Source organism: Buteo buteo, chromosome 1, assembly GCF_964188355.1.
Source record: "Buteo buteo chromosome 1, bButBut1.hap1.1, whole genome shotgun sequence".
NCBI lineage: Eukaryota > Metazoa > Chordata > Aves > Accipitriformes > Accipitridae > Buteo > Buteo buteo.
In genome coordinates this window covers 6,405,322-6,428,218 of record NC_134171.1, presented here as the reverse complement: position 1 = coordinate 6,428,218, position 22,897 = coordinate 6,405,322, and the positions used below count along the sequence as shown (strand labels likewise).

At 50.4% G+C, this 22,897-nt stretch overlaps 1 protein-coding gene across 3 annotated transcripts; it reads left to right on the top strand.

The window, feature by feature from the left end:
* The first annotated feature begins 9,719 nt into the window (after positions 1-9,719).
* Positions 9,720-18,374, top strand: THNSL2 (threonine synthase like 2). 3 transcript variants are annotated; one of them, XM_075048897.1, is made up of 9 exons: positions 9,721-10,319; positions 10,485-10,712; positions 11,429-11,623; positions 11,880-12,032; positions 12,724-12,954; positions 13,828-13,976; positions 16,577-16,702; positions 17,644-17,783; positions 17,906-18,374. In XM_075048897.1, the coding sequence occupies exons 2-9, from the start codon at positions 10,490-10,492 to the stop codon at positions 18,132-18,134; spliced, it is 1,446 nt and encodes a 481-aa protein (XP_074904998.1). In that variant the 5' UTR covers positions 9,721-10,319; positions 10,485-10,489; the 3' UTR covers positions 18,135-18,374. The 3 variants fall into 3 exon arrangements, with proteins under 3 accessions (XP_074904907.1, XP_074904998.1, XP_074905079.1); XM_075048806.1 differs by having other exon boundaries at positions 9,720-10,712; XM_075048978.1 differs by lacking the exon at positions 11,429-11,623 and having other exon boundaries at positions 9,723-10,319.
* Positions 18,375-22,897: the final 4,523 nt, after the last annotated feature.

The window sequence follows — 22,897 nt, the reverse complement described above, 5'->3', positions numbered from 1 at the left end:
AGCTTTTTTCCCTTTTATCCCCCGCTTCCCAACAGGAATGACATCACCTTAGGAATTGCATTTCATTTTTTCCCCCCGCCCTGGGTGAATACCCTGGGGTCACGCGAGGCCGTGCTGCCACATGCCCCTTTTCGGTGTCTTCTTCATGGGCACAGTGGTGACTGACCTCTCCGGCCGGGTCCTGGCAGCAGCCGGAGCTGGCAGTTCCCTGCCTCCCACCAGGCAATGTCCTCCAGCCACGGACCACCTGGAAGCACACGTGTGCCTCCCACACATTCATGCTCTGGACCTCCAGCAGCTCCTCCAGGCAATTCGGGTCCCCTCTCTTTGCACAGTGGGGAGAGAGATTCAGACCTGAAAAAAACACCTGAATATTTTTCTATCATCTGGCTCATTTTGGAGCCCAGCGCTCCCAATGCACTGTGGGGTGATCACCATGGGAAAGCTCCGTACGGCTCATTTTCGCCCCACCGTCATCAACCGGAGCAGCCTGGAGTTGTGGTTTCTATTAATTTTTCAGCGAGATGCACTCCCAGACCGGCCACATCTGACCACATCCCAGTGCCAGGGGGGATGCCCAGTTATCACCCATTTCCACATGCAGGCTAGGGAGAAGGGGTAACCACTAAGTCAGTAGGGAGAGACCTTTCTCAGGTAATCTCAGCCACGTCCAGTGCCATGATTACCTCTGAGCTGACAGCGAGGTAAGTCGAAGGTGAGAAATAGGAGAAACACGTCATGAGTAGTGTCCCGGGGCTGCCTATCCCCCTCCAGCCTCTCCAAATGAAGCCTACATGCCTAGGGCATTTGTAAATGTTTCATATTATCCAAGATGAAACCAATCTTAGCTGCTTGAAGGAGCATCTTATCTTCCCCAGCCCCTGAGGAAGCCTGACATCTCAGCCACCACAGACTTCCCAGGTTCGCAATCTCCCTGGGAGACCCATTCCAGCTTGAAAGGAGATACAACCACCAAGCTAATGAGACCTGAGCCTAAGACAAGGATTTGGAAAAGCCCACCAGGTTTTGTACCACAGACTTTTAAATGGTTATCATGCCTAATCTGGAGCTAAACCACTTAGAAAACCACCAGAAACTGGGTGAGAACTCCCTCTGGGCAGGCCAGGCTCCTAAGGTCTGGATGTCATCCATCAAATGTTAAAAGGGGGATATAATTTTTCAGGACTCTCTTGGTAATTGGCCATAAATTGTTTTGAGTAGTTGGCAGAAACGGGCAACTCATGAGAGAATTCACCCCATTTGGGACCCAAGTTGTTTTCTGCAGGCATCCTCTCCTCTTCCACTTATTGTGGATAGATATAAAATATCTATGCACCCAGCTTCGGTGTGTTGGATAAATGTGGACTATGGATCACTGCTGGCAAGTTTGGAATGCAACCAACTGATTTTTGATCAATGATCAAAAATAAAACCTCTTTGTTTTGTCTGCAAGTGTTCTGTCAGGCTTGCGTGCTTTTATTTCCCCTAGTAAAGAAATGCAGAAGTTCTTATAAAAAAAGAAGAAACCTTTACTGAATGAAATTTGGCCAGGGTAATTATTATCTAGCCAGGCCTGCTGAGCAAACAGCAGGTGAGATAAACTTAATCTCAATAGCAAAGTTCAGAATACTTGTACATCTCCCCACCAGCATACAGGATCTTTTAAAACATGACATCATTTTAGCTTTCCAGGGCCAAGAAAATGCACCTGATTTACATTAACAGAAGGCCAAGTCAACTGACCAATTGATTGAGACTAAATCCATACCCTAAAACCTGGACCTGGTTTGTAGAAAGAGGAAAAGGCATGGATTATTTTCAAAAATTATTGAGGAAGCCATGTCTTGTGGGAAGCCAGCGGGTACTTTTGTGTTTAAGTTGCTTTGAAAATAAAGCGTAGGATCTTAGAAGCTTTTCAGAAAAAAAGGACCAAGTGTCTCATTTCTGCTTTTCGCACCTGAATCGAAGATATGTACATGCAAATCTTCTGAGGTCTCTCCTAGCCATGGAGGTATCCAAATGCTCTGTGTCCCAAGGTGATGAATCAAAGAAATGCCACTTTGGGAGGGACCTCTGAAGGTCTCTGGTTCACCCTCCTGCTCAAAGCAAGACCACCACCAACACCAGATCAGCTCAGCCGTGGCTTTGGCGAAACCTCAAAAACCACCTTCTCTGCCTCACTGGGTACCCATCCTGGGGCTGCACCACCCAGCTTTTGAAAAAGAGGTGCTCAACCCAAACCTCCCAAAGTGCAATTTGTGGCCAGTGCCTCATGTTGTAACATCTGCCGTAATCAAAAAGAGTTTGGCCCTGTCGTCTCTGTAGCTGCCCGTGGAGCAGTTGCAGGCTGTTATCACCTTCCCTCAACCCTTCCCTGGGATTCCCAGTTCCAGCTCCCACTTTTACTCCATGTCTGCCAGGGCACTGGGAAACCACCCTCCTACATGCACTTCTTCTTGATGATTTGGACGTTATGGTGGGGAATAGGATTTTGAGTCTCGGGTCCTGCAGCAAAAATCCTTCTCTGCCTCCTCCAGTTTGAACTAGAGCTCTTATTTAAGCTCTGAACTATGAAAGGGACTTTATAGCTGGAGCGCTGTGTGGGGAGAGGCACTTCATTCTAGCCCAGGACGGGGTACCTGGCAGCCTTGTGGAGGTCTGGGAATGTCTTCATGCACGTCTCCTCTATCTCTTCTGCTCTTCTTATCCATCCCACCAATGACTCCCGAGACTTTGTGAAGCCTTTGGTTTCACCTCAGTGCTTTGGGAATCTGGGACTGGGCTCTACGCTGAATTTTTCTTAGCCCAAATGTGAAAGGCTACAAGCCAGGGCTTTTGCTGATTTAGTTGTGGATTTCTCTAATGCAGATCCAGTTGGACACCCCAAAACCCCTAGCCATTTTTTGAAGAGCTTGGACACAAGCTTGCCAATCACAGATCCCCAGGTGGGCTTCCCTCTTTCTCAACCCACATTATTGCCTGGGTGATCCCTATTTCTGCTCTGCTTGTACCTGGGAACTTGGTCTGCTGCCTAGTTTTCACATCTTTGGTCTGATTATCTTTAACCTTGAGGAACAAAGGTTTCTTCAGCAGGCCACATGACTGCATTGCTTCAAAAGGTTGGATGGGATGGGAAAAGATGCTGCTGCCACCGTCAACTCTCTGTCCCTCTTGGTTTCCACCAAGTTTTCATTGTGCTGCATTACCAAGACAGCACTGAGATGAAATACGGCACCTTTCCTACATTTTTCTCTTTTTAAAACAGCTGTGGCAGTCTCCTGGGTGCTGGCTGCCTCCAAGCTGTAACTTCCAAGCCGTAGACATGCAAGCACCAGTTCATATTGGTTTAGATTAGATATGCCATTATCAGAGCCTTGATAAGACTGCCGAAAGCGGCAGCTTGTACAGAGCGCTGCTGCTTGATAAAGCTTTTCATTAATGCCAAAATTCAGCAAAGGCCAGCCCTCAGCCCTTGTCAACTCTTTTACAAAGGTCCCAAAGGGAGCAAAGGCTCAATATTGCTTCTTCAAGGGCAAGGCAGCGGTTTCACTGATAGCATGAGACGTATCACTGCCTGAGCTTTGCTTGCCTATGACCACCTGAGGAGCAGAGCTTACAGAAGAGCTGGCCTTTGCTGTCGGGGTCTTGCTTTATAGCAGGAATAAAGCTGCTGGCTTTGCCACTTGCCTCCCACCCTCTTGCCTCAAACATCTGCAGTGTAGTGCTGTTGCCTCTCTCCGGGCACGTGGTCCCTGGCTCAGCCCCTCAGAGGGCATGTGTTGTCCTTGCAGCTTGGCTTTTGGTGGGATGAAGGTGTCCTCCATCCCACTGCCCAGCTTATGGAGTCAGGGGACAAGGACTGAAGATGGTGCTTGTTGCTTATGGAGCTAGTTTGTGCCAGGGCAGGGAAAGAAAATGTTGGGAAAGAAATGGAGCCATTAGCAGTTAATATTCTTGAGTAAGGAAGGTCTGGAAGAGTCCCCCAAAGCAGAGCCAATGAACATTTAACCAATGCAAATGTGTTTCACCTCACCCCACCACACGTCTGCAGTGCAGATGTCTCCGTCTGATCCGGGCGCATGAAAAGCCCCTGAGACACAGTGGGGATAAATATACCTTGGTCTGACCAAGTGGAGACTTGCATATTGGGATGCACAGAGCAGCAGCCTCCAAGACCCTACAGATGGTCAGATGAGCTCCAATCCTGGAGGGACACCTGGCTGTCGCTGTGGGCCTGTGCTCACGTCTCCAGCTGGCCTGTGCTCTCCTCTATCCTGATTTATCAAGCACAGCCGCTCACTTAATGACTGCTCACAGTGGGTTGCAGCTAATTAGTCAAGCAGAGCTTCTCAGGCCCATATAGACATGAGGAGGAGCCTGTACATCTGCGTGCCCTACTGTTTGCACGTCCGTCCTGATGTGCAACCCATCTCACCACACACACGCACTATATGAATGTCCCGTTCCCTGAAATGGCTTTTCATAAATGTAGTATCGCTGTCAAAGCAATTGACTTGGTGTCCCACACCTATGATATCTAGTGGAGCCTCATGCTCCGGGGTGATCATCTCCCTGGTATCTTCACCGCTCCAGAGTGAATGTGCAGATACGCTGTGCCAAAGACCATCGTTCCTGTCTCTCTCTCAGCCAAATATACAACCACAGTTTCTGTTTAAAATAAAGGAAAGTCCAAACAAAAGACCCCAAGACTAGCAGATGGTGCTCCTTGGCTGGGGAAAGCAATGACACAAGAGCTATGCACCAACCAGAGGCTTAGTGCTGAGGCAGGACACTGCTGCAAGGAGGGCAGAGAGGTTGCATGGGGTCTGAGAGCACCAGAGTTTTCACCAGGTTCACCATGGAGCACCAGGGAGATCCTTTATGGGACGTGACCATGGTGCCAGCAAGGCCAGAGCTGTGGACAAAGCCCAGGATTGCCACCGTGCATGTCCTGCTTGGTGCTGCTGCCGTGTTTGCTGTAGTTAAAGCACCTCTCTGAGCACAGGTATCCCCATTTAGCACATAAGAGAGCACACAGAACCTGACTGACTTTCCCAAAGTCACCTGGAGAAGCTGATAAAGCAAACATGCTGTAACTGCTCAGCCTCCACAGCATCTTCCTTGTCGAGTCCCTAGCGGGTGGTCCCAGACCCCATATCCTATGGGTCTGTAGATTTTGAGATAAAATTTGGCCCTGGGGTTTAATGTAAACTTTGGCATATTAGGACCAGATTGCACAACGCTCTGCAGGTAATAGCATCTTCAATGTCCCACCGCGGGAGCCAGCATTGCACAATCCCATCCTCGCATTTCCTTTCTGCTCTGCCTTTACGAGTGGGTCCTGCACTTTGGTCTACAAGACCCAAACCACAACATGGATGTCCTTGAGCTTGTTGTGAAACACCTCGCAGTGAGGAAAGAGCATCGCACCCAGCCGTGGGGAAAGAGCCAATGCCCTGGCAGCTCCTTGCCCTGCAAAATCACCGGAGGTGGAGGTGGAAAAGTGTGTGTGTGTGTGTGTACATTTGTAGATGAGAAAATGTGTCCCACGTGGAAGTCCTACCTCATGTCAGCTGAGATACTGGCAACTTATATCAGATTTAGAAAGAGGGGAAAAGAGCTACATTTGCCGTAACAAAGGGGCAGGTTCTTGCACTTTAATTCATTTACAGTTGTACATTTCTGCCTTGTATCTCCATGACATGAGGCTCAAACAAATGATTCTGGGTGCACGTTTGCCTGTGCAGCTGCAGACACTCTCTGCAAACTTTCCTAGCCCCCTTCCTGCTATGGATCTCCAAACCTCACCAACGTGTGGGTCTGCCTCTGAGAAAGGCAGAACTGAAATAGTTTGATTTCTGGCCAAAACCTTACAGTTTTTACCAGGAATCTCCCTGTTTTCTCTGCCAAAGTTCATACTTCTGTGCATGAGAGGGCAGGGGACACAGAAATTCCTCAAAAATCCCCAGCAACAAGCTTATATATTTTTTCTCGGGCAACATAACACGCTTCCCACTGGGTCATACTCTGTATGGGATAGTAAATGGCATTGCAAAACCCCAAATGTCCTTATCACTTGCTTACTGGACCTGCCTGGAGTTGCTTGGGTCACTTAGAGCTCTGAAAGCATTTTGTTTGTATATGGTTTTCAGACACCAGAGAGCTTGCAGACAGAGACAGGACTGGGAGATATGGGGAGATTTTTGTGCTGCTCGGGCTTATGTGATGCCGTTTTATTAAATTTGGCGTGCTCTGGTCCTGGTTGCGAGTTGGGGGTCTTTCCACGTGCCCCTTTCTGAGTCTGTCCCTGGGGGTAGGCTCCAGAGACCCCCAGGGAAGGAGAGACCCTGCTGGAAGGAGGGTGATAAAACCCCAGGATGGATCTCGGGGAGAAGATGGGGTGAACACGGAGAACCCCCTTCCCACCTCGACGAGCTCTTGCGTCGGCTCAGGCCACCCAGCTTCGCAGCCCGACCTCCCACCGCCGGACGTCGCCCGTGCCTCCTCTTCCTCGCCTCCAAAATGGACCTCTTTGGAGAAACGTTTCCCTGCTCTTCCTTGAAATCCCAGTGGGATGGCTGGGTTTCCGTGGCCCGAAAGGCGGAGGGACCAGTGGGAAGGTGGGAAAGGCTGGGTGCGAGCAGAGCAAGGCATCCCCGAGGTTGCAGCCTTCGTGCATCTCCTCCGTGGGCGCAAGGCGCTGCCGCCATCTAGTGACACGGGGACTCGCGGGGGTCCGTGGGATGCTCTGCTGGGGTGGGGGGAGATGGAAAGGGCACCCAAACCCAACGCCTTGCTTGTGCTTGGGACGTATAGAGGGGCCCGTTCCAGGAGAGGATAGAAAACTGCTCAGCAAAGACGAAGCTGAGAGGGTTGCGGTGCTTTCCTTCGGGTGCTGCAACGCTCTGGGGTGAGACCTGGAATTTTGGAGGGGGGGGGGGCTTGTGCAGGGAAAAATTGGCTTCTCGCTGGTGTATGTGCCCTTCTGCTTCCTCAGGCCTCGCCACGCTTTGGGATGCCTTTGGTGGGTGGGGAGGCTGGGGAAATTCTGTCTGGAGGGATGTAAAATTGACGCAGTACAAAAAAAAACTAGAAAAGTCCGACAGCAGCCTTAGCTGGTGTTTACAATTACAGCTCGTTTCTGACATGTGGGTCCAAAGTGCACGAACTGCTCAGGAACAGACAAGGTCCAAAGTGGAAGTGCAAATCCCGGCAGGAATATAGAGGTACTGAGTAAGACCAGGTTAATTAAAGGCTATTATATTTTTCAGCTCTTGATCTGTTGCTGCGGTGGATGAGCCCTGACGGGCTGGCATGCAGCAGCACGGGCACTCTCTTCCCCTCCTTTCTTTTAAAATTCAAAATAATATTCAAGAAATGGCACTCTAAACTGGAATGCATGGAAATTGCAGGGCCAAGCATGGGAAAAGCCCTCCCAATAAACGGCACTGTCCTCCTGGTGCGTGACCCAGGTGCTTGCCCTGTGTTCTGTGCTCACCTGTGGCTGCCACATAAGCTGCCCCTGCCATCACAGCATTAAACGATGACCTCATTAGCAAGGGCTATCACCGCTGATAGGCCGAGGGCATAGATAAAGCTGGCAACAGCCCTGATGCTATTTCTGTCTGCAAATGCAGCACAGCAAGTATCCTAGTATAACCCTTTTTTTTTTTTTGCAGAGTTCCTGCATGCACCCCAGAGGGATGTAATGCTTAAAGGGATCATCAATCGCATTGTAAGCTCTTCACCTGAAAAAAAAAATAACTAGATGAATCAGTGAAGTCATCTCACACAGCTAAGGCACACATTAAAAGAATCAGACATATGGTAAGTAAATGCCCAGAGGCATAAAGTCTAATGGTGGTGGGAGTAGGTGAGGTCCCATTGGGGTGTGCTGGCTGACCCTCGTGGAGATGATCAGCTGCACATTGGTGATATTAAATTATTACATTGGTAATAAGAACTACCAGCTTGTGCAGCTTTTCCTGGGGATTTGATCCTGTCCTCATTCTAGCCTAAATTTGAGCTGGGCTCAAAGTGTGCTCTGCCTCTGCGTGGGCAGAGACTGCTGCAAGGAAGGAAAATCCTGAATTCACCTTGGCACACCGTTGTGGGAGAGGTTAGAGTAGAGGAGGCAAATTGTGTATCCTGCAGCTTTTAGTATTTTCTTTATTTCTAGTATGTCACTTCTTTGCCCAGAGATTCTACTTGAATTTTTTTGTGTCGTCAGCTACCACTGGCCCACGATGGGGAGCTAAGGCTCTGTTTCAGGGACATCGGCCACTCGCCTCCACTGGCCAGGTGACCCTGGAGGCTTTCTGTGACTCCAGGGGTGGCCCTGGGGAGGTTTCACCACCGATTTAAACCTGAGGCATCCCTGAAGAACAAGGTCCAACCCTGCTGTGTGTTTTTTCCAGCACCTTGTGGAAGGACCTGGATGCACACCTGGGATGGGGAGAGGTGCCCGTTACAGGGTCAGCACCCCACTACATGCCAATGTGCCGTGAGGACCTGGGGGCTGTGGGTATGGGGAGGACCCCGGGGCCACAGCAGGTTTGGGTGGCTCAGGCTTCGTCTTTGCAATGTAATGAGAAACACTGAACACGGAGGTCTCCCTATGGTGGGGAGATGCAGGCTGGTTGGGTGATAAAACTTTTATAATTATAGATAAGTAGCTCCCTTTCTAGCTGATTTCCTAGAGGTCATCAGAAAATGGAGACTATTAACAGTGCTCTGGCCCACTGGGTAAGCTCAGTTCTATAATTAAAAAGCTGCTGTTTGCTTCCTGCTCTGCTACAGCTGCCCTGTTCGACCTTGAGCAACTCAATCACGGGCAACTTTGCCCAGAGCCTGAAATTCAGCTTCTGCTTCCCACTGAGGAGCTTGCAGAAACCCTCCTTTTTGGATGCTGGGTGTAGAAAAAGCCCATTTCCCCATCAGTGCCCAGGGCAAGAACTGGACCAGAGACTTTTCTCACGGCTCCAGTTACTCACCAGAGCTAAAGAGGCAAAGCGTGTCGGGTCGGACTCTGATGCTTTGGCAGGCTACGTGTCCTTTATTGCAGACACGGGCTTCCTGACTCGTGGCTGGCTGTTATCAGCCATTCTTTGTACCTCTGCACCTTGCCTTCCTGGGCTGAAGTCCCTGCACGCGGTCCAGCAGCACCCCGGGTCCACGCAGCCACCAGTCCTGTGCTGACCTTGCCCTTCAAAACCCACTTATTATTGATTAAACTAAAAAGGAAGGGGTGCACAGCCCTTCCCTGCAAAGGAGAACTGAGTTTTTTTGCGCAGCCTCGTGCACGTCCCCTCTCCCTCCCGTGCCTCAGTTTCCCCATCGGTGGGATGGGACTGTTATGACATCCCAGCCTCGCAGGTTGAACACTAGGCTTTGCACAGCTGATTTAAAGACTGATTTTAGTTGGAAGGGACCTCTGCAGGCTTCTGACCCAAACCCTGCTTTAAGCAGGTTCAATCTCAAATTTAAGCCCAACCTCACAGTTAAATCAGGTGGCTCGGTGCTTCCCCAGTTGAATTTTGAGTTTCTCTGCGGTAATACCGGAGACGAGAAGCTCTCTACGCCCCGTCCTTGATCACCCTCAGGGTTAAAATCTATCTCCTAATATTTAACTAGATTCCTCCCCAGCTGCAGCTCATGCTCGCTGCCCCTTGCCGCAGCGAGGGGAAACGTTGGCGGGTTGCGACGGGGAGAATTTTTCCGTGAGCACAAGCGCAAAGGGTGACCGGGTTACAAGTGGCGGTGGTGGCAGGGGGTCGCTTGGCCGCTTTCTTGGCCCTGCGTGGGGTCAGGAGGCCTGTGGCCGTGCCGAGGGGCTGCACCGTCCGGCCGGAGTGCCTGAGGTGGGAACGGCTTGGGGGGGTTCATGGGATCGGGGCGAGAGGGGGCTCTCCGGCAACGCCGGCAGCTGCTCCGTGGGATTTGCGTGAATCTGGTGGATTTAGCTCAGCCTTTCCTACACTGAGTTAAATCCTGTCCTTAGTTTAACCCCTTTGAGCAAAATCAACCTGCTCTAAAAACATATTTATTTATTCTTTTTTTTTTTTTTTTTTTTTAAAATTTTTAAACTCCAGCTTTTGCAAATAGCCTGCAGGGGACATGACGTACTTGCGCAGTGACTTCTGCGCTGTCGGGGCTTTTGCTCAGCCTGAGAAGTGTCTCCGGGGCAGGGTGGGAAGGGCGCAGGGAAAGCGGGACGAGGAGGCTCCAGCCACCTCGGTGCAAATCTCGGGCAGCGTTTCCACTGCCTGCAAAATGCTGCGTGTCCTCCGCCGGCTCTGTCTGCTCTAACTCCCCACGCTGTGAGATTTTTTTTTTTTTCCAGGGGAAGAGGCGTTTTCTTCCCTGAGGAGTTCTGTCTGTCCACCTGGGAAGTTTTGGGGGGAGTCAGCTTGGGATGTGGGGCTGGTCCCGCTGGAGGGGGGATGCTCTGGGGCCGTGGCAGTGACTGCGGTGCCTTCCCCCAGCACCCATGGAGTACGTCAGCACGCGGGGAGGTGCAGGGGCCGTCGACTTCGAGGGAGCCCTCTTCTCCGGCTATGCACCCGACGGGGGCCTCTTCATGCCCCAGCGCATCCCCTCGCTGGACCGGGACACCCTTCGGAGGTGGAGCCGCCTTCCCTACCGGGAGCTGGTGAAGGAGCTGTGCTCCCTCTTCATCACGGCTGAGCTGGTCCCGCCGAGCACGCTCCACGGTGAGCCTCAACCGTGCAGAGAGCTGCTCGCCGGGGTGTGCACGAGGATTTTGGGGTGTTCAGATGCATTTGCCCGCCTTTGCCCCCTCCTCTTCGCACACCCCCCAGAGGATGGAGCCTGCTGCACCATTGCCTGCTCCTTTCTCTACCCTATTCTTCTCTGCCACCCCGCCGGTATTTGTTACCTCCTGGAAAAGGTGTCCCCTGTGTGCAAATAGGGATTCCGGTGACCGCAATCGCGATGGCTGATGCCATGGCCCTGCTTGTTGCTGGGGGACCCTGCTGCTCTGCTGACCTGCCCTCCCACCAGAGCTTTCTGCTGCTCCACGCTCTCGCCGAGATCTGATTTTTAATGTTTTTAACACTTAACAGCTATCACTTCCACCAGAGGGCAGCTACAACCTCTGTCTCAACGGTGTGTTATGATAAAATTTGGGTTTCCTGTATTTTGTGTGTTAACACAGTTTGCTCTGATTGTGTCAGATGTCCTCTGGGGTTACTTGCCCTAGAGCTATCGAACACAATGAAGCTGGGCTGGTTTATTCCTAATAACTAAGAATAACTTGTTGGATATCTGTCACATCTCCAGTAACTGAGAGTCTTAGGGTGTGCAGAAAGCTTCCCAGGAGCTTGAAGAGCACAGATGCAGGAAACCATGAGTCAGAAAAATACTCCTCTACCCAATCTAACAGCCCCTCTAACCATTTTCCCTCTAGACCTGATTGACAGGGCCTTCAGCAGGTTCAGACACAAGGACATCGTCCATCTGTCCAGGCTGAAAGATGGGCTGAATGTTTTGGAGCTCTGGCATGGGGTTACTTACGCATTTAAGGATCTGTCCTTGTCCTGCACAGGACAGTTTTTACAGTACTTCTTGGAGAAAAAAAAGCAGCACGTCACTATTCTGGTGGGTGAGTATGCCTCTTTGTGGGGGTAAAATTTCTGGGCAGGTTTTTACCTTGACGACTGTCATCCCATGGCCCTTCCCATTGATGCCCCAGGGTAGTATTTGCCTTGTGGGTGGCTGGTGAGTGATCTCCAGGCAATGCTGGGGCCACAATAACATCTCATGGAGCATCTCTGCATTTTTTCTTAAATTGCAGAGATGCACGTTTGACTGACGCATCAATTTTTTGCTTTTTTTGGTTCTCCCTCACTTTGAAACAGGGACTTCTGGGGACACGGGGAGCTCGGCCATCGAGAGTGTGAGAGGGCAGAAGAACATGGACATCTTTGTTGTGCTGCCCAAGGGGTTCTGCACCGAGATACAGGAACTTCAGATGACCACTGTCATTGAAGACAACGTCCACGTCTTTGCTGGTTGGCACTGCTGTTGGACTGCCCAGTTTATGGCCTTGCTGTGTCAAAACCATGACCCTAAAAGTCTCAGGGGCCAGCTGCTTTAGCAGTTGCAGCCAGCTGGGTCATTGCCATCGTGGTCACCATGCCCAGACATCTGGCTCGCAGGAGCCTGTAGCAGACATCCCCAATTTGATGACCAAGTGGTTCAAGGCTTCCTTTTCTCCTGGCCACAGATCAAAGCTGCCTCCATGCAGGTGGCTGGTGTTTAGCTGCACTGAATTCAGCACCGTTTCTTGGCACTAAAAGGATCAAGAGTCTCCCCTTCCCTCTGTCCCCTCACCTTCACGGGTGGTCCATCCCCTACCGCTGTGCCGTCCCCATGGTTCGGAATCACCACTGGATGCTTGAGCTGTCCCATGGACTCCTCCGCTCAGCCAGGTCTCACCTTGGCATCTCAGAGGGGATGCAGGCATTTGCCATCCTGGCAAATATATACTTGGTATAAGCAGGAGCCCAGAGTGCAGTGTCTGCAGAAACCACCCGGCATCCACGCGGTGCTACTCAACCCCTGAGGCAGATGGGCAGCTCAGGACGGCCCTGGCCGCAGAAAACCCCAGGGCTTGAGACTGGCCCTATTTCTGAGCAGAAATACCTTGTGCCTGATGCGCTGATGTTGGCAGATCTAATCTTTCCATTCTCCTTTTGACAGCTCATGGGAACAGCGATGAAATCGATGAGCCCATCAAGGAACTGTTCGCTGATGTCGATTTTGCCAGAAAATACAATCTGATGAGCTTGAATTCGGTCAATTGGTCTAGGATTATGGTGCAGATTGCTCACCACTTCTATGCTTACTTTCAGTGCGCCCCATCCCTGGATACCACCCCCCTGCCAATGGTGGAAATTGTTGTGCCAACAGGAGGAGGAGGAAATATCACAGGTGAAGGGAAAAAAAGATAGGTTAGATAAGGAAGAGAGAGAGTGCTGTGAGCTATGGACTAAAAGCACTTTACAGATACTGGGTATTGCTATTTATTAAAACACCCACTCTCTGGTAGGATTTCTTCAGAACCACTTACATTTTATTACTCATGTATGGCTATTACTCATTCGGGTGTCACTGATGATTTGCAAGGTGCAGAAAATCCCAAACCACCCTTTGATGATGACTGTAGCTATCTTCAGGATGAGCACATTAGAAGAGGACAGAATGTGTTTGATCCAGAAAAGAGGGAAAATACTGTGGCTCTGGTTTCCTAAATGAGACATTTACAGAGGTGTGGAGTCCTGCCTGTTCCTACTCTGGTTTGCATGGTAGCGTGCAGTCAAGAGAACCACTCTTAATTGCATAATCTGGCCTTCTAAATGTGAGTCCTTGATTGCCTCAATCCCAAAATAGGCATACAACTGTCTTATGAAAGCAATAAAGGATTCAATGTACTCAATTGCATTCACTGCACTTCCAGGCTGCCCATCTAAGGCAGCATAAACAAGCTGCAAGAGCCCCAAACTTTCATTTCTCTTCCTTGAACAGCAGCTGTCTGACCTCTTGGTCCCCTTCCCATCCATCTTTAAATGTGGAGATGCCCAAGGGTCAGTGTTCGATGGCAGGTGGAGCATTGCATCCCTGGATTTTATAATCTGGTGCTCTATCAAAATGTTAAAGACGGGTATCTCAGAGTCCATTAGGGAATGTCGCTTGTGTCTGCTTCTGACCTGTATGCTCAATCACTTTGTACAATGACTTCTTTGCTAAATCTCCCTTGAATGTTTCTTCATCAGGCATGCATGTATTTTTTCACTTTTTTTCTAGCTGGCTGTATTGCCCAGAAAATGGGTCTCCCGATTCAACTTGTTGCCGTGGTTAACAGCAATGACATCATTCATAGGACTGTTCAACATGGAGATTTCTCACTGTCAGAGAGCGTGAAGTCTACATTAGCATCAGCCATGGATATTCAGGTATGTAAGGAATTGGCCAAAATGGGAAAATACCAAATATATATTTTTATAATTTTTTTCCTTGTACTCTGTTCTACCTGGTTTGTGAAAGCATAATTCTGCCACTGGCAGTGCCTCTCAGTGATGCATTAAGAGGTGTGACTCATATTGAGCATTTATGCTGCAGACTGCTGAGCTGAGATAGATCAAACACCTTCCTCCTCGCTTTTCAGGGCTTGACTTTGTAATTTTCATTCTTAAATGCTGGGTTTCTGGGGTTTTGTTATGTGCAAGGTTAGCAAGAGGGATGTTTTCTCAAAATGTGACACTTGGAAAATTATAAATCCCATCATGTCTCAGGCGTTTTGTTGATGCTTCTGAAAGGCTCCACCAAAAGCAAGAGAAGAGACCAGGAAGAAGGTAGGGAAGTCCAGAAGAAATGCCTCATCTATGGCCATCTGCTGCTTGCTCAGAGCAAAACAAGTCTCAGCAGGCAGGCAAAGGCCTCAGAAATGAAAAGTCATGAAGGTACAGAAACCAAACACCTGGAAGCAAATACCTCCCATTTCATACCTACCCTGTGATCCACAGGGATTGGATCTGCTTCCAAACAAGTGACCAAAGCGTGAAACGCTTGGTGTTGGATCACTGTGGCCTTAAGCTACCTGGATTTTCCAAAAGCTGTTCAAACACATTAGGAGGACCTGGGAGCCTGGAGGAACTGCCGTGCTTTGCAGTCACTAAGTCATTATCCCCCCATCACCAGGCTGCTGTGGTCTGCAGCTTGACTTTCCTTCTGAGGCATGAATTTTTTGGGCTCCTCAGAGATTCCCGAGGAGCTGGATGGGTGTATCCCTCTGCACATCCCTCTTCATGGGACATCATTGTTCAGCTCACATCTGAAGCATCCATGCAAATATTTCCATAGCTCAACAGATCAGTCATGCTGGAGGGGTATTTAGGAGGTCTGTATTTGGGACCTGCTCAAAGCAAGGTCAGCCCTGAGGTCAGACAGGGTTGCTCAGGGCTTTGTCCAGCCAGGGGTTGGAAGCCTTCAAGGATGGAGAGTGCACAACCTCTTTAGGTTGCCTCTTCTGCAGACTAAGCTAAAGCAGAGAAAACTTTCCAGTTAAACACTAACTGAAGAGTTGAAGGTGAAGCAGAAAGTCTAGTGTGCATGAGCCTTGTAAGGAGCAATCCCAGGAGAATCACAGCAGATGCTGTGTCTTTGCAGTACCTAAAGCCAAACAGGGGCTGTTCTCTGGCCCTGAGGTCAGGAAGCACCATGCAGCTCATGTCCACACACCACAGCTTTCCTTAGGAACGGTCCCCAGCATGACCTGTCCTCCAAACTGGGCCCCAACGTTCTCCTGGACAACTCTAGCAGCATGGGACAAAACCAGACCAGAGAGCTGGCTAATAACTTAAATGGCAAGGCCAGTGCTTGCACCAGTGTCCTGGCCCAGTTTGACTTACTGGTGCCAATGTAGTGACCTGTAGTGGAAACCATAAGGCATGGAGGGTGAAGGGGAAGGTCTGGATGTGGGAGCAGGAGAAGGGGTGTCAGGAGGACGGTGCTGGAGGCACCTCCAGTAGCAGGTCATCGAAGTCCAGGCAGGCTGACACGTAGTTTCTCAGGACAGCCAGGTTTGGAAGCAGAGGACAGACTAAACCAGGGGACAGCCTAAAGCAAAGGGCAGGCTACACCCAGACTAGACTGAAGATTACAGGCTGGAGGCTCTGGGAGATGGTGGTGGGAAGATGAAGAACAGGACTCGGGCCATAAACCACCCAGATTAGGACACGAAAGGCTGAATAAGTCCTGATGACTCACCAAGGTAGGACAGGATGGAGAGACAAAAGGTCACAGGCACTGTCAGCTCCTAAAAGATAGAAAGAGCTCATCCAAGACCAGGACTTGAACCCAGGAGATGTGATGAGGACTCCGTAGTCAGTGCCCCTTGTCCTGTCCGTTCCTACAAAGTATCTTGGCCAAATCACCTGGATGAACGTTTCCTGGTGCTTGTGAGCATGCAGCAATGAGACAGTGAGCAGTGAAACTCGTTTGGGACCCTCCTGTACGGTCTTGCACCAAGTTTTGCTGCAGTGTTGCAACGCCGATTGCTACATAGCCATACAGGCCAGTCAGGCCCTATATGTGCCTTATACGTTCATAAAGATTATCAGTCAGCCCCACAGGGAGCTGGGTGTCTCATTAAGTCACGCGGGAGCTGGGTGACTCACAGCAGCATCTACAACACCGAGTAAACAGCTGGATATTTCTGGTTCTCAAATACATAGTGTGTTATTAGCCTGGGTTCCTCAAGGTGATTGTACAGATGTGGTCACACTGTTGATTTATCAGTGATCCCTTCATTAGGGTTTTTTTTTTTAATTCGATGGTCACTGCCAGACTGCTCTGACAGGTCAGAGGTCTCAAAGACTTGTGTTGGGATGTAGGTATGCGGAGGGAAGACACAAAGCCCACCCCAGCTGCCACCAAGAAAAACGTGGCAGTAGGACCTCAACCCTAATTAGACATCAGAGAATCCACACAGTTGCTCTCCCCCTGCTAAAGATGCTCAAATTTCCGCTGCTCACCTATTGCCTTGTTATCCCAGGAGCCTTACAACATGGAGAGGATCCTCTGGCTACTCTTGGGCTCCGACAGCCGCCTGACAAAAATGCTGATGGAGCGATTCAGCGTGTCAAAAAGCCTTAAGCTGCCGGAGGATTTGCACAGAAAGGTCAGTTCCTCACGCATGCGGTGCCGTGTGTATACCTGTGTAAGGAGATTTACTGCTACCAGTTGTTTTCAACTCATTTTCAGAATAAAAAAATCATAGTGGAGAGTTTCCAACCAAAAACTTAAGTGTGAGGCCAGAGGAGTTTTATATCAGTGTGTGCGCATGGAGATGTTAAAACCCCCTTTTTGATTTTTTTTTTTGAAAGAAACCTCTTTCTTCTTTGCAAAACTGATTAAAAACTGCCTACAATTATTTAAGTAGAACATGCAACCACTCCAGTGCCGGCATCAGCTGTGCACCGAGGCTTCGTGCAGGAGGTGCCAGCACAAACCGAATGTGCCCTTTGGGAGTGTGTCTGCTGGGATCGGTGCTGCAATTCATCGTTGTCCCAAATGGGAGCACAAACACAAAGCTGAGAGAAGTACAAGAGGAAAACAAACACATGAGTTGTGAGGTTTTTTTGGCCAAATGCAAAGTCCTGCCTCTTCCCATCCAACACATGTTGTCCCCCACTGAGCATCCTTTGCCCGGCACCCGCTCCTGCTTGCGCAGAAGCAAAATAAATACTAAAAAAATGCATTATTAAAAGAAAGAAGAGCTATTACACTGGGGTGGGTTTTACAAGCTCTCAGAAACTCCCTTGGAGCCTGCAAATAGCAGTGCAGAGCTGAGGGGCTGAATCTCAGCTCCTCTCCTCCCACGCTCCCAGCACCTGGGGATGGAAACCCCTTGCTCGCACCCCGGACCTGTGGCCTTTTCCAGCAGTGCCTCATCTGCCGGCTGCAGCAGCAACCCCTTTTCCTTCAGTCCCTAAGGAACCCCATCCTCCAGCATCCCTATTTCCAACTGCTTTTTCCGACTGCCCGTGGCACAAGCCCGGCTGGATACCCATGGGGTGGCGATGCCCTGTGCAAACCCAAACCTTTCCCCTGGGGCCGCAGCTCTCTGAGACCCTACGCTCATGCTCAGCCTCCGACGAGGACATCGTGCGAGCCATGCAGCGCTGCTGGGAGGAAAACCGCTACCTGCTGTGTCCCCACTCTGCTGTGGCTGCTCACTACCACTACTCGCAGCCGAACAGGTAAGGAAAGCTGCGGTGGGACCGTCGGGGACCAGAGCATCAATTCTCCCTTTGCTCCTGCAGCACCTCCACCTCAGGGCTCGCTTACATCAAAAGTTTTCTTGCTTTTCTTTCCTTTTCAGCATGCCCCGGTGTTGCTTAGCTCCAGCCTCCGCAGCCAAATTTCAGGATGCTCTGCTCCGAGCTGGCCTGGTTCCCCAGGTCCCCCCTGAAATCACTGCCTTAAGAGCGATGGAGACCAGGTCCACTCCCCTGGAGCGGGGACAGGATTGGGCACAGGCACTCCGGGAGCAGATCGAAGCCATGGCACGGCGGTGGGGGATTGCTGGGCAGGGGGGCACGCAGACCTGAGCTACTGGGGCACGGCTGGCTCATTTTCCATTTCCAGGAGAGCCCAGTGTTATGTTGGGAGAGGAGCCTATGTTCTCCATGCAATGAGTTATTAGCAAGAACACACTTCGCTGTTGAATTATATAGACTATTTCATAACATTTTCAGTAAAGAGCTCTGCAGTTGTATCCCCTTTTTCCTAGTAATTCATAAAAACTGATTGAAACCTTGAATAAACCCACCTGTTCTATCATTACTAGCTATTACAGAAAGCTCCCTTAGCACTACCCATAGGCACCAGCTTCCTGAGCATTATCCAGCGATTCTGGCCCCGTGCTGGGATGTTCAGCCCAGCAATCCCAGTAGCACCCAAGATGCTCAGTGAGAAACATATGCATGGCTGGAGCGGATCTGCTTTACCCATCCCTGTAATTTAAGCAGTGCCAGGGATCGTTCCCAGGCATCGAAACTTGGTCAGTCATAGAGTTAAATAGCCGAAGTTTTCCCTGGACATGTTTATCTTAAGGAGCTACTTTCCAGTGCCATAACTTGCAGCTTTTGGTCCTAGTCCTGCTGCAGACTCTTCCCGGGCAACTTCCACTGAAACAAATAGGAAATGGGAAATTCCCCTTATCTTCTGCCTGAAACTTCAGGTCTTTCAATGCCACGTTCCCATCATATACATATAAATATATAAATACCTTGTGTGGGAGCTGCCTCCACAAGTCATGCATCTGGCAGGAATCTCTTGTGCCTAAAAAGGGGGGGAAAAAAATAGGAATTACACCAGGGGGGAAAAATCCCCCTTTGCCATCAAAAAAAATTCCCCCTTTGACATCAAAGGAAGTCCTGTAATGGGAGGATTAATTTGAAGGTTTAGTGGCATTTAGCAGGGTAAAAGTAAATTCTGTGAAGTGAATCGGCATGGGATGATGCAGAACGTGCGGGAAGGGTGGGAAGCTTTGCCTGGGCTGCAAGCCACCTTGCTGGCACCTGGGCAGCCTTTTCCTCGCTCCCCCCGGCACAGACGGCCCCGCGCTGCCTCCTTCCATCCCACCGAAACCCTGCAGGAGAGGAGGGACCCGTGCCTCCTCCAAGGTGGGGGCTGAGGCTGCCCCATCCTAATTAACGGGGTTGAGGGAAACAGCTTGGTTGAAAATGATGCAAAACCCCACAGCGCTTGGATGCTGGATGTTTTTAATGCTAACAGCTCTACTGGTTGCATGGATCGAGCAGCTGGGAGGAAAATGGTGGTGGGGTCCAGGAAAGGTCTGATGCTTCACGAGGCCATCATTTACCCCTCTTTAAGAGCCAAAGTGGCCAGCAAAATACCTCTTATTTAAGGAGCAACGCAGCCTTGTCTTCAGGAATAACCTTGCCCCAAAGGATGGCTTTGCAATGGGGGCCGGTGCAGCAGCAAGACACTGGTGGTGCCGATGAGAAACCCCCCTGATCCTGTTTGACCCCCGCAATCAGCTGCCCCTTTCATTGATGCCCACGTTATTCTCATTGGACTCCACCGCCTTTAATAGCTGCCTCCCCAAATCTTGCGGTTCTCGGCCAGGGATGGCTGCCCAGTTGTAATTTAGCTCTTAATCATAGCTTAAGACACCCCACGAGGGGGGGAGAGGCTTGAAATTGCACCCAGCTCCGCATCCAAGTGAGAGGTTGCAAATCCAGCTTGCTGGCCGGGACTGGAGCAGGAATGGGGAGGCGGGAGGGTGAGAGACCGGACCCGGATCCCCGGCCAGGGATCACTGGGAAGCACGGGGCTGGGGGCACTGGGCTCGCAGCCTGCCAAAGCCTTGGTGTGTTTTGCAAGCAGAAAGTGTGGCAAATACATCCCACGCTCCCATCCCAGTGCCCCGAAGCAGTAGGATGGGTAAAAGGGTCCAGCCTCGCTGCAGACGATGCCCATGCAGGGTGAAAAGGGTTTAATTCTCAACCATCCCTGAGGATACCCCTATGGGTTGAGGGTGCTGCTTCTCCCCCAGTCCAAACCGTACTGGTTTTGTGCAGCACGCTCCAGAAACTCTCTCTGCGATTTCTGGGGCGGAAGCGCAGCAGGAAAAGCCTGTTTCACACCTGGAGTGGAGGCAGAGGGAGAACAGACAGGCTTGGCTTGCAGGGTGGCCACGCTCCCACAGAGGGCAATGCATGGCCGCACGTGGTGGCCCGGGTGCCCGGGATGCGGGGATGGACCTGGCCTCGTGGGCATGTCGTGTCCCACCGCCTGCTCAGGGACCGTGGCATCCCTGGCTGCTCCCACACCGGGAGCTCCCACTTCGGCCCCAAAACAAGTGCTCGGGGCTCTGCTCACTCCTTCTCAGGTCTCCAGCCGAGAAAAGGTCAGCTTTGTTTCATGGAAAGATGGAAAACGGAGGGAGGAAAGTTGTGCAGAAAGGGGGTATCTCCTCACTCGACACTTTGATGGGTGGCTGCGGGCTCTGGCAGCTTGACATGCTCCCAGGGTTAATGATATATTAGTTCTGCACCTTCCAGAGCTGATCACAAATCCAGGCCAGACTTGTGAAATAATTCATCTCATACGTCAACTGCTCATGCTTTTCTCCAGCAAAAATTCCCTTTTCAGGTCCCTCACCCCGAGCAGATCCAACCCACGTGATCCAGGAGACAGTGATGCCCACAAGCCCGTGGCCATCCTCCGCGGGGACCCCATGTTCCCCCAGAGGTCAGGACACCCTTCACACTGAGGGACATGGCTGGGACGTGTTCCTAATGTCTATGTACCTCAAGGACAAAATAATGTGTTGGGATGGAGATGCAATGGACTGGGATAGAGGAATAGGGCCCCCATGGCTCAGCTGGAGGTTTCTACCCAATAGCTCACACATACCAAAGCATCTTTCTGTCCTGTAGCCATCTGTTGGCATGTCCAACATGGGATTGGGGTGCCTGTCCCAGCAGAAGTTGGGATCTGTCTGGCTACACGTGGGGTCTACCCTTTAAGCCATCTGCCTCCGAGCTAGCACTCGTCGCCTGGTGTGGAGACATCAGCAGTGGAGTCATGCTGTGGTTCCTCACTCCAGCCATTAATAGTGCCATCAAGAGTACTATTAATTAAAGGGGGACATGGGATGACAGGCTGTCTGCAGTGCTGGCTGAGCTAAAATTTTGGGGGATATAAAATTCCCCAATGGGCTGTGGATGAGGATGCTACGTATTTTCCACGAGCTGAGCAGTCGCGCCTTCCCCCATGCTTTGCCACAATGTCCATCCCCATCTTCCAACTCATGGCCACCCACCCCATCTCTCCCACCCAAGGAACTGATTTTGGGGCATTTCCTCCGCTGACCAGGACGTCACGTCCTTCTGCTCCAACGTTACCTTTATGGGCTGGGAGGCGGAGTCCACACCATGGTGAATTATAAGCCAATGCTTTAAAACAGTGTTCTGAAGGTTTGGGAGTTGAATTATTATTTATAATGCCCTGGGGGCACCGTGTAATTTATGGACAGGTATGAAGACAAGTAGGCGCTCAGACGTGGGGATGAGCCCTGTGTAAATGCCGAGATAGAAAGATAGATAGATGGATAGATGAAGATAAGCTTCTTCTCCAGGAGACCTGGAGATTGAAAAGCCTGCTCTTATAGATCTCTGCTGTCCTAGGGTAACACCTACTATTCCAGTACTTTCACTCCATAAAAAGTCATCTCAAATCTGGTGCAAAATGTTTGTTTACTCTTTTTTTAAATTAATTTATCCCAAGTGCAAGGGAAAAAAAAAAAAGGAGTTGCTTTGTTGTTGCAATTTGCTGCTAGGCATTCCTATGTGTGCTAATGATAAGTATTAATTAAATAGCTTGCTGTTGTCTTTTAAATGCAGTTCTTTCAGGCTGTAATTAAACACAGACACCCAGCCCTTTCTGTCTGCATAGAAAGAGGCAGGCAGGCCTCCGGAGCTCTGCACTTCTTTCCTTGTAGCAGGAGAGAAGTGGAAAATGAGGCAAAACCAGTTTCCATTGAAAACTCACCACCCTGTGCATGTCCTTCACAGGGAAACCAACCAGCTCAAGGAAATTAAAGGAATGCAACTTCCAAGATCCCAGCCCTGCAATCAAAGTAAGTTTATATGCCCTTAAGATCTTGCAGCTTCATACATTTTAAAGGCAGAGGAGATCACTTTGTTTGATCTCCGGCACAACACAGGCTGTTGAACATCACTCTGCCACGTTCATCAAGCCCAACAACTTGTTGGCTTATGAACATCTCGATCTGAAGCTCTGGAGATAGGATTCCATCCCTCTCACTTGCTTCTTGGTTTTCCCTGGTTTTTTCACCCTTGCTGTGAAAAACCAGGCACTGCTGTAAATCCCCATCCCCGTGCTGCTCCCGTGGTCAATATTAATCTCCCAGCGCAGGGTGTGCTTCCTGAGGAAACCTGAGCTCCCACCAACCCTGCTGCCCTCTCGCCTCCCTGGCTTCAAACAGAAACTCAGAACTAAAGCCCTCTAGAAATCCAAATAAAAAAGTCAGATGCTCATGTGATGGAAAGCAACCCCCAAATAAAATTTGCCATATGACCGCAAAGCTGAATGACACCTACACCCAACATTATTCCTGCCCTCAAAGGCAGCAGGGCTTCGCTTATCTAAAATGCTGCTATTAATCAATAAATACATGAAGAAATACTGGCCGTCTGCTGTATCACTTGTAAAAGTGGTGGGGGAAGATGCAGCTCGCTTGGAGGACGCCCTGGTCAGAGCTGGGCCATGAGAAACAGATTTCTATCCCACAGCCACTGCGGGGAGTGTGGGAGAGAGG